This window comes from Borostomias antarcticus (genome assembly GCF_949987555.1).
Source record: "Borostomias antarcticus genome assembly, chromosome: 5".
Taxonomy (NCBI): Eukaryota; Metazoa; Chordata; class Actinopteri; order Stomiiformes; family Stomiidae; genus Borostomias; species Borostomias antarcticus.
This window is the reverse complement of record NC_140238.1, coordinates 26,123,557-26,135,125: the sequence shown is the minus strand read 5'-3', so window position 1 is coordinate 26,135,125 and position 11,569 is coordinate 26,123,557. Positions and strand designations below refer to the sequence as shown.

At 44.0% G+C, this 11,569-nt stretch overlaps 1 protein-coding gene across 1 annotated transcript; it reads right to left on the bottom strand.

Moving 5' to 3' along the window:
- Positions 1–3,476: 3,476 nt before the first annotated feature.
- On the bottom strand, positions 3,477–10,737 carry tob2 (transducer of ERBB2, 2). Its single transcript, XM_084438857.1, has 2 exons — positions 10,597–10,737; positions 3,477–8,759 (listed from the first exon to the last, which is right to left on the bottom strand). Exon 2 carries the CDS (start codon positions 8,473–8,475, stop codon positions 7,249–7,251), a length of 1,227 nt encoding a protein of 408 aa, XP_084294983.1. The 5' UTR covers positions 8,476–8,759; positions 10,597–10,737; the 3' UTR covers positions 3,477–7,248.
- Between the last annotated feature and the right edge of the window lie 832 nt (positions 10,738–11,569).

The following is an 11,569-nucleotide window of genomic DNA, read 5'->3' as shown; positions in this document are numbered from 1 at the left end:
ACAGAAGGAGGAAGAGAAGATTGAGGAAGAGAAATAATTGATAAATTATATCAGAGCAAGGGGGAGTCGGTGACATTGACATTGACATTGACACAGTTCTTCCTCCCTCGTTTGCCCTTGTTTGTACCCCCCATCCCCCCCCCTCACACACACACACGCTTAAAGAACTCTTATGTACAAATACTTTTCCGTGCACCACATAGATATGTGTTATCTGTGTTACCCCTGTTTTGCACTTAGATATTGGAGTGGGTGGGTACCTTTTCTGTATCATATGGGAGGTATAGTAGCAATGAAAAAAGCATGATTCACAATTTTAAGTAATTGTGTATCTTTGTTTCCTACAACCCCAGATCTACTTCCAATGTTGCTCACAGATTTATAAATAAAACTGTAGGGATATTCCCAAATTACACTTTTTAAAGGAGCAGGGCAAGGACTATCTTTTCTGTATGTTACTGCTCATAGACGAAGGATTACGTTTGGCGTTTCTCAAGGCCCTCATTGGTGGAGGGGTACGTACGATGTAGGGTGGTTTATTTCACTGCAAGTAGAGGGCACTAGAGAACTGGTGCTTCAAGTTGTCACAGATTTGAGCAAGACCCGAAGATGCCTGCTGTTACCTGCTCCTGAACATTGTAAATAATTGACGGACATGGTCTTATTTATCAACAGTAAGACAGTAAATCAGTCACTAGCTGTCTTTTTACCTTATTAACTTACTACTATTCCTTCTGTTTGTTGAATATCCATTATGATCAGTGTTGTATTTATTTTGATAATAATGCATCTATTGATTGTGATGAGCATCAATAGGTTACCTTATATTTCCTCTGAGAAACAATAATCACCAATGACTAAGCAGGGACTTCAATGGATAAACTGTGCTTTTGGATTTTTTTTCTCCTGATGAATACAGGATTTTAAAAGAGAATTGTACTGGAAATGTTGTTTTTTTTTCTTCTAAAGATAGGGCAGTTTCACATTAACCTCGTACACTTCCATTGTTGAAATGCTCTTATCCTGTTGGATAGAAGTGGAGGTGGAGATTCAGGAAGGTGAAGGTTCCAATGTGATGGAGGCAGGTACGGCGAGTACATCAAGGCCGAATTTGGCAAAGCCGAATCACGAATCAAAACAGACTCGGGAGTTCAGCTTGCCAAAGTGGTTGTGGCTGAATTTCTTGTTATACAAAAATACATGACAGACTGTTAAACTATGGGACTCTCCAAAGTGTCTTCAGCTGATCAGAACAACTTCAGTCAGCTTGTGTTCTAAATCTACTCACATTGTAAACATTCAAGTAAAATACATGTGGCAATAATATTATCCTCTACTGCTACTCAACGCTTGGTTGAAATGTTATTTCTGTGAAATTGATGTGATATACTATATTTAGAAATTACTTAAAGGCAATTGTGCTTCCAGTTTAAATACCCAATCATTTGGGATCCCACTGCATGGAATTACGTAGGCTGAATTGTGTCATTGTATTTCCAAATATTTTACACAAAGTGTACTTATGTGTCTTTAGGTTCCAGGATAGCAAAACAATTTATATTGCAAGGATAATTCTAACTGTGTTCCACTTGGCCAAATTATAATAGGTACCATATTATGTTACCTAGATATGGCATGAAGACAGGAGTTTTGACAGATCAAATGATCTCCAACATTGAAATCATGTCTTTGTTATTTTAGTAATGCAATATTTTCTGTGACATGTTTTTTTCCTACTAGTTATAATAGATTGATAGTCCATCCTGCTATGTGGTCAGATACAGCAGAATACATCTCTGATACGCCCCTCATGCTTCCTATGTTTATCACTAGTGGATTGGCGCCACCTAAGCTGAGCAGCTTTTGACCTTGGGTGAAAATCTGTCTCAACAAAAGGCTGCAGGGGCGTTCTTTGATCACTGTCTACTGTGTGATACCAAGGATTTCTCCTGTTGAAATCCACAGGACTGATGTTTTTTGTTTTGTTTTGTTATCTAATATAGCAGAGTGATTAGGTGAACCTATTAAGTAAAGCAGTGGGATTTGAAATGGTAAATTAGTACATTTACTTTTACTTCTCACCAGATAAGTAAAGGGATTTGTTTCCTTTACTTCCGCATAAGGTACTGTAGACCAGTTCTTCAAAACACCAGCCACCAAGGTCAAACTGAGATAAGTCTCTTATATGTAGCAATCATTTTTTCTCCATCTCCAAACAGTTATTGTTCTCCTCTTATGATGAAAATAGCCTTGAGATATCAAGTGCATTTCTAATGTTTTTATTTTATATTTTGTGAGGTTTATGTTTCTCTTTTATATAAAGATGCATTTTGTTGTGGTTTCTATTCTGTACCCATGTATAGTATATATGTGTGATGCCAGTATGTTTTAGCTGTGCTATCTTGTACCATGCATATGAAATAAAGTGGAATTAGACGGAATGAGCCCTTGTGTTTATCTTGCCTGAGTCATCGACCAACCGCTGCGACTGCCCAGCACTGATAAGATGCACAATTGGATGCAGGGAGATAAACACAGTGTGCCACTTGGCTGACGAAAGAGAATGCTCTTTTTTTACCTCGTGCTCTCACACACACGAGCACACGTTCGCAGCGCATGCACAGTCACACACAAGCACATGCCTGTGCACGCGTCGTCTCGTGTGTGCCCAAACACCCTCTCACGCCAACAGACAGAGTCTGAGGTGCTGTTGTTTCTGCCTCATCCTCATCAGTATTCCAGTGGAGTAGGAGATGTTGCGTAATGATCGCATCCACACACAGGGGAGCAGTGTTGCGTAACTCAATGATGGGGGGGGGGGTTGGGAAGGATGCATGGGGGAAACAAGGGATGGGAGGAGAGAGGAGAAATTCAGGGATTGGGTTAGAACAAAGGGTGAGATGAAGAAAGACATGAAAGGCAAGGAAGCCGGGGATGTGAGGCGGCGAGTGGGCGATGAGGAGATGGAGGCTGGAGAGGTAGAGAGCAGAGCCAAGGCAAGGAGGAGCCTGGCCATGCATGTTAATGTCCAGCACCACTGGGAAGCAGAGCTGGGTGTATTCACATCACACCGGGCCTCCTCATGCCGTCCTCATCTGCCAGGCACACAGAACCAGAGCCCAGAACAGACATCTCAGGTGATGAAACGGGAGGTAATAGTGTGATATCTTCATCGTGGAACCAAGGCAAGTGACTGGTAAGATGTTAGATGGTTTTGCATTAGTAATCAGACTTCACTTGAGTTTCTGAATGTCAAACGTAGGACACACTACGAAAACATAATTTTCACTCCCAAGACTGAAGGGATAGTTCTCATTCCTTTACAGATCGCAATTGATCTGTAATTCAGTCTCAGTCTAATCTTGGTAGTAACAAACCCGACAGTAATACTAATAGTAATTTCATTTTAGTAAATTGAGACACTCAAGAACAAGGACAAGACAAGGGAGTTGTTTTCCATGCTTATTTTTGCCATTCTGTTTTTATTACAAACTTAAAAAAGAATCTGATACAATAAGAAACTGTGGTAGTAATTCCCCTTGTCCACGGGGAAGCACAGAAAACAGGTCATTGCATTTCAGTAGTGAAAGATTCATCTTAATATACATCTACAGGGTGTACAGATCAGATACAAAATAGGAAAAATTATAACAAAATACAAGCAAAAAAGAAAGCACTATATTAATATATCTTCTTCAATTATAATATCCATTTATTCCTGTGTTAAATCTTACATAGAAAATAAAGTTCTTTTTATTACAACAAATTATTCCAAAGTGCAAAATAAAATACACACAGATATAAGCGAAGGATAATAGAATAGAAAACTCTGTTCTCCCTCAGTCAGGGTCCACCCTGGTAGCAGAGCAGCCAAGACAAACCCAGAGAGGCTCTTCTAATCTCTTATTCACATTTCAACTGACACAGCGTGATATCAGAAACGGAATTTCCATGTCACCTATGTGTCGACTCGAGGACTATTTGTCTTGGCGGGTTAGCCAGACTAAGTCAATCAGAATGGCGTAGCCGTCAGATCCTTCCGTCCAGGAGAATCCCTACTTCCTTCCTACTGGCTGGAGGTCAGTGGCCTCTACAAGGACACTGGGCCTCTACCACCTTGGAAATTAAACCTAGCAGCACAGTGGTAGTGATGGGTGATGGTGGTGGGAGGGGGGGTCATACAAGAGGAAGAGGAGGGGTGTGTGTGTGGGGGGGGGGTAACAGCCTGGATCCATCTTTAGGTCAGTCCATCACCAGGATTGACCAATCACTGATCATAATCACATTCACGGCACAATCATTAACATATTATTTGACATCTTGTTGGAAAACAACACACTGGAATATTGGAGGGGGGGAAAGGATGGAACCCTTCCAGACTACCTCACTGTGACCAAGAATATGGCGCCAACACATTGCACTGAGACAGGGTCAGGGTGTGTGAACAGACAGTCTGGGCTAGGGCTGTAGCGTCAGCCCCAAGGAAACGGGGAGACAAACACAGTGTATGCTAGGATGTGAGATGAATAATAAAACACAAAAACGGCTCTCACACAATCTATGTTCCCATCCGAATTCTCCTTGAAGTGTGCCCACTTCCACAGATATTTAAAAGCATAGGAGTGGTCTAAGTATAGTTGCTAGCACCAAGCCTATGATCTTTCGATTCATGTTGGGGAGTGGACATGAAGAAAAAAGGCAGAGAATTGAGATGCATGGTCAGTGACTGGAGTAGGCAGCCATTTTAGTCCAATGCAGACAGAGCAAGACTATAAAATAATGGAAGGTTGACAGGGCGGCATTATGCCTATAGGTGTTCAAAATGTGAGAAAACTGCTGGGAGACTGGGAAGACTGGGAAAAGACCAGTAACTAAGGATACGATGAGATCACAGATGTGTAGGGAGACAAATGGGAATTTTTGGCTGAAGTCATAAGAGATTACCACAATAACGGTGTATTCATCTCGGAAGTGATGTGAAAAAGTGACATGAAGGAGACATCAGTGTTACCAGACTGCCTTAAGAACACACCTACAGGTACAACTGGGAATTACTTGGGTCATAGACAAACAATACTGTTGTTGTGACTTCCTACACACCCACTGTAAACATTCATGTCTGAAACTCTCCACAAAGCCAACGTTACAGTTTACATTTACCCGTCTTTCATCGGACAAATCATGTACAAGGTACAATACACATTCATTCAATACTTAATTTATCTCTATTTTTTGTCTCAACTTGCATATATATTCATATAGTTATTTTCTGAAAAAATAACCTCAGCACATAAGAAACTAAATGAAGTAAATCTGAACATAAGAAATCTTTACATATTACTATAGTTATTGTATCGCTTACCCTTACAAATGTACTTTGATAATTCTTCTGAAAAACACACAAAATATAGAAAGAAATCAATTACAAACAAATGTAAAAATGCACTCTTCCCTAAATCATAACATTCATATAAAGATATATCTGAGACCATCTGACCCACCCAAACTGGAAAATATATGAACAAACACAAAAATAAAACTTGCATGACTGCATCCATGCATATGACCGACTGTCACATAGCAATGCCAGGGTAAGCACAAGTCAAGGGTCCTTGGGTTAGCTTATACAAAGACGTTAACGGGCACAATCTAAAAAAACAAAACAACAACATTCGGATGATAGGTAGACCACCCTCCCCCGCCCCCTTTCACATTACAGTCTATCCAATTACAAATCTAATTCTGCTCTCATTTGGACAGTACAGTTCTCTGCCAAGACAGCTGTAACAAAATGGGCCATTGTAAAAAAGGACAAAATGAGAATGTTTAGCTGCTCCCTTCACAGCTGGAGGGAGGCTTATGCTCTCTGTAGCCCATATAAAGTGCTGGATGGCTCAAAAGGACTTTGGGAGACAGGGGATACCCTACCCCATGACAAACCAGCTCCATCGACAGAGCTGGTGGGTCACCTTGCTCATCGGAAGGATATAAGTAAGGACCCATAAAGTGATCAAAAAACACCCACCATCTATCACATCACATTTGCAGTCCTGCAATTGAAAACGGATTGAAAACAGCTTTCTTTGTGTGATTCTCATCTCACATTGGAGCAGCAGTGACTGGAAAAGAGATAATTGAGGGATTAAAAGAGCAGGGGAGCGATCTAGCTAGCGTGAGCTGTTGGCCACTACGCCACTGGAGCTCACCAGAAACGTGCTCCGGGTTTTAAAGCGTTGTACCAAGCCAAATGCACCGACGCCAAAGGTGGTAAAACCTCGTAGATGCCCAAGTCCTGCACTCCCATCTCTCCTCCGTTCCCTGAAGAGTAAGATCTCCTTCATAGTCAAAGTCATGCTAAGCCATTTATCACAATCCCCACTGCTTAACTGCATCCCATCCCCCTCCTGTTCACCTTCACACACTGCTGACTGGGACTCGGCTGTGGGTGTGTGAGCCTGTGCCTGTTCATGTCCTAAGACGCAAAGATCAACTTGCCTCTCACGTTCGCCAAGGTCCCATGACCACCCCGGCAGTCATTTTTCCTGTCATGACAGCTACATATCGCTGCGTCCTGCCCCTGCACATACAACGCTCCCTCCGCTACTGGCTCCCTGGCAAAGCACACTCTCAGCCATCAAATCATTTGTACTACCGGTTCTGACAGTGTGTGTATAAAGGATAAAAGTAACAGGCTCACTATATAAAGGTGGATGAGTCTCAATCATAAGCCACGGGACAGTGAGCAGACAGGACTCGCGAACACGAACACAGCACAGTCAGTACCCTCTGTGTATTTGGATCAACTAGGACAGCGGCGATTGCAAAGCAAAGAGCAGCGCTTTCCACCTCCCTTCTACAGGACACGGGTCCGTTTTCACAGCATGACAGTGCAATTCAAAATGAAACTAATATACTCTGCTGCGAGACCAGCCAGGCCCGGGACATCTCAATCCGTGTAACATTCACTGCGAAAATAAACACTGATGTGCAATAGGAGGCTGGTTACTCCTCTGGCTGGAGGACAACAAACTCCTCAGGAAAAATGTGACAACAAAAACAGGGACAATGGTGCATCAAATCATATGAAATACGTGGATGTGGTATTAGTAGTAAAACTAACCCCTAGCTGTAGAATTAGTTAGAACAATCGTTTAAAACCCCCAAAAACCCAGTAAATATTTCAGAGCATCACTATCTTCCCTTCACTTGCTGCAGTAACACTCGACAACATCCTCACTGGGTAAAGGCTTAGTTGGCCAACACCACAGACTGGAAGGCCTGGCTGGGATATTGCAGGTTGTAGCCCCCTAGACCCTCCACAAAGGGGGGCTTCTCCATGTAGGAGATCCCACTGCTGCCCCCTATGATGCCCACGGCCGGGCCCGGCGGCGGGCTGGAGAACGGGTCGAAGGAGGGGTGGGAGTGGGCGGGGTGAGGGGGCTGGAAGGGGCTGGCCTGAGGGGGCATGGGCCCGGGGCCGTCTGTGTCAAAGTAGAGTGGCCCCGGGGACCCTGGGTAGACAAACTCTTTGGCGTTGGGGGACAGCTGGCTGGGGATCTGGCCCCCCAGGGAGTGCAGGGAGAGGGACAGGGGCTTGTGCTTCAGCAGCCCTGGGGGGGAGATGGCGGCCGGGGAGCGGGAGAGCATCCTCTGTGGAGGGGGGACGCCCGCCCCTGAGCCGCCGCCGCCGGACGCGCCGCCGCCGCACTTCTTCATCTTGGTGGAGCCGAACTTGGTAGCGGCGAAGCTGGCCGTGGTGAAGGTGATGGGCTGCAGCGGCGGCCGTGCGCCGGGCAGCGCCGAGGAGGGCTGCTGCTGGCTGGGCAGGTAAGGGAGGGCCCCGCTGGGCGGGGAGGGCGTGGCGGTGTTGGAGGAGTGGGCGGTAGGGTTGGTGGGGGTGCTGGAGCCGGCGTAGCTGTAGAGCCCAGGGCAGGACGAAGAGGAGAGGGGCGTGGGGGAGCTAGAGAGGGAGGGCAGCAGAACCGGAGACACGTGTCCCCCTATCGGCACGAACACCTGCGCTTCGGGGTTGAAGCCCAAGCTCTTGGCCTCCTCTACCTCCATGTCTCCTTTGCTCTCGCCACCTCCTCCCTCCGGCCTGTCTCCCTCCCCTACCAGGCCCGCTGGGTCCTCCAGGTACAGCACTTTCACGGCTCCCTTCTCCCCGATCTGGTAGGACACCTCATACGGGTCAATCCACACACTCAGCTCTGAGGGGACGTTGGCGCGCACCTCCTCCGTGTCCAGGCCACTCCGCTTGGCAGCCAGCTCCACCACGGGGTCCCTGGGAGCCCCTAGGTGCAGGCAGCGGAAGGCGGAGCCCCGTAGAGGAGCATCGGGGTACCAATGGCCCTCGAAGCGCGACATCAGTATTCTCTCCAGCTCCTCCCCAAACAGATCAGCACGACGACGTGGTAACTTGTTGTACAAGTAGGACACAATGAAGTTCAGAGCAACCTTCACCTCCAAGTGCATGGTTGAGCCAGGCCAAAGTAGTCTGGGTGTTCAGCTATTCAAATAAGATATTAAAGATGAGGTAATAAGGTATCAGAATGGCTTGTTAGAGTCTGTAATATTTGTATTTCAGCTACATTTGATGAGCCCAGTGGAAGACAGGTTGAGAAGTCTTCAGTCCCTCTTTCAGTAGGTAGGTCAACCTGGACAGATTTAGAGGCCAGTGGGCTGAAGATTAGTCCAACCTGTTAGAGCCTACACAGCAGTCTGAAGATGCTTGTCTGATGTCAATATGTCTACTCCAACTGTCAAATAAAGAGGAAATTTGCAGTTAGTCATCCGATTTCAGGAGAAACTCAAGCCTAACCTATTCTATTAGGAGAATAGGAAACTCAAGCCTAGGCTATTCTAATAGGAGAAATAGTAAGAGTGAATCCAGTAACCTAGCCTGGAGAGGATGGAACAGAATGCTGAAATCCCTGATCGTCGAAATCTCTTGCTGCAGCCAGATGCTAAACTAGTCTTCACCACTCACAGAAAAAAATCTAAATCAATGTCTATGCGTGTAGGCTACAGTTCAATCTTTCTGTTCCTGTGAGAATTGCAGTGTAAAATGGCAGAGCAGCTGTAGCTAATGGGTAGCCTATGAAAGGACACAATGTCCCATCATGCAATACTTCTCACGTCATCATCACAACACGTGCACCGCCTCCGTACCATAAACATCTCACCTCCGTTCACTCCCTCTGTCAGCAGGGACATAAACCACGATTACAACAAACACTCATTTCATTGAGTTGCACTGTGATGTAGCGTTTGAATTTGAATGAACTGCAGAAGGTTGTTAACATTACTCGTCTTTAGACGAGTCACGATTGACACGCAAAATGAAGCACACCTCTAACGAATGCATAAGAAGGCAATGGACTCGCTTTTTTCACGATTGCCTATTAGACCGACCATTAATCAATCCGAAACTCTGTCATATGAAACTGCACTACCACTGGTGGTACATGTATGATCATCCAATGTCATTCAATGTCATCTCGATAAAAAATGGTTCAGAAGGCCTACTTTAATGCTAAATGTTGTATAAGGCTTATCGTAGAAAAATTGAAGAAATGTAGGCCATTGTCCATCCAAGACAAAGTAGCCTACAGCAAAACCTACTATGGAACCCCTCTCTGCATCCTGTCAATTTCACCTTTCGCTTGTTAAGGCAACCCAGCCATACAAATGCTACTGCTTATTGATACCGTGTTAGTGCATCTAGTTGTGGATTAGCCTACGACTCAGGAGATCCTTTTGTTTACAAAGTGTCAGCAGAAGCAGCACGCATTGCAACATTGTAAATAACCGGGTGCAATGTGCATGCAAATGTAGGCTATCCCCAGGTAGGTGCTACTGGATAAACAAAGAAATGATGGAATGTATCAAAGCCAAGATGTTGAGAGAAGCAGATGGCCTTTATCAATATAAAACACAATAAAGCAATAGGGTATAGCCTACAACAGCAGCCAAGTACAATGTTCTGTGTCATTCTAAACCATTTGGAATTCAAGAAGAATCAATGTAGCTTAATTTAACAGTAACGAATGAATAATTTCAATAGGCGAGTATCAGCAAGGGTTGAAAGCCTCCCAGAGGTCTATGTTAACTCATCTTTATGTTGGCAAATTCCACCAAAACAAATGGACACTTATTAGGCTATAGTTTCATAGTTTAATTATATCAAACTAGATAAACTATTCCATAGCCTACAAATTGGCTCTGTAAATTAGATTATAAGGAAGTGTTGAATGTTGCAGTCTCAAGTCTATCGACCGAGGATGAGAAGAGATATTAAGCACAAAATAAAATGTATCTTGTCAGCAAACACAAACACGCAAGAAGAAAAATCTTTGCAACATTGAAAAAGACCACAAAATCAAATGAGTTTACGTTCTTTTTTCATCTTCAGAACCCAAATCTAAAATGGATGATAGCACGCATAGATCCTCTTTCTCGACAGGCAGCATTGGTGAATTCTAAACCGACAAGAGTGCACAATACAAAAAAATAAATGTAGCCTAACCTGTCGATGGTGGTAGCGTATAACGATTTATAGTAATTGCATAGGTGGATGTTCTGTAGCCTACTTACTGATGCCAAGCTTGTGTTCAATTCCAGCGTTTCCCGTGTGTTACAGTGAATTTCAAGGAAATATGCTTTTAAGCAGCTGCTCACGCGATAGATGTAATGTCTTGTGTTTTATTTTATCTTAAATACTAGATTAAACTATTCCCCGTTTCCTCAACCGACAGGTTGAATGAAACATCTAAAGAGAACTTTACAGTTTGACAACCTTGCGCATTTATACAGAGCCATTCGCCCACACCCCCTCTGACGGAATTGGTCGTCCCTGGAACTACTTTCTCATCATGATCGTTCTCCTCTCTGTGAGGTGAGCTCACCATGGAGCTCACACGTCTGCTTGCCTGCATAATTCTTAGTTAATAGCTTATTTCGAATTCGTCATAACAGTTGTTGTTGAACTGTGCATATATTACGTTTTTATTTATTTATAAAAAAGGTAGCCTATGTGGTTATTAGGCTATATTTGTCGCTATGCGCATTTATAGTACTGTTCCTTGCTGCGTAAACATAAACCGGGGTTTGTGTCAGATAATGGTTGGCAATCAGTATCACGACAGAGAGGGCATAGCTTACTCTAGTTTAGTCGGCGAATGGATATTTGTAGCTTCAAGTAAGTACTGTGCCATTTCTAAAAATACAAGCGGTGATAGCAACAGAGTCTCTATTGGTTGAGATGGGGGAGGACCTTTCGTTTATTGGGTTGCAGTGTACAGTCAGCAGCATGTGCCATTTTGCAGGCATTATGGGTAATGTCGTTCCTGTAACCTGCTTCGGTTGTTCATAATAAAAACTCAACGTGTGAGAGAGGGAGTGTGTGTGTGTTGTGTGTGCCCTCAGTTCTTGTTGACCTTCAGTGCAACGAGCCAATTTGTCTATTGAAAGGAAAATTCAAGATCCTTTATGAGCCATAAGACATACATGTTTGCATAATCCCCTGCAGGCATTATAATTAATCAATTAAACATTTGTTTATTTTTTG

What these genes read in the sequence shown, in the direction of transcription:
- tob2 (XM_084438857.1), bottom strand. Translation starts at nt 8,475, where the DNA reads ATGCACTTGGAGGTGAAGGTTGCTCTGAACTTCATTGTGTCCTACTTG.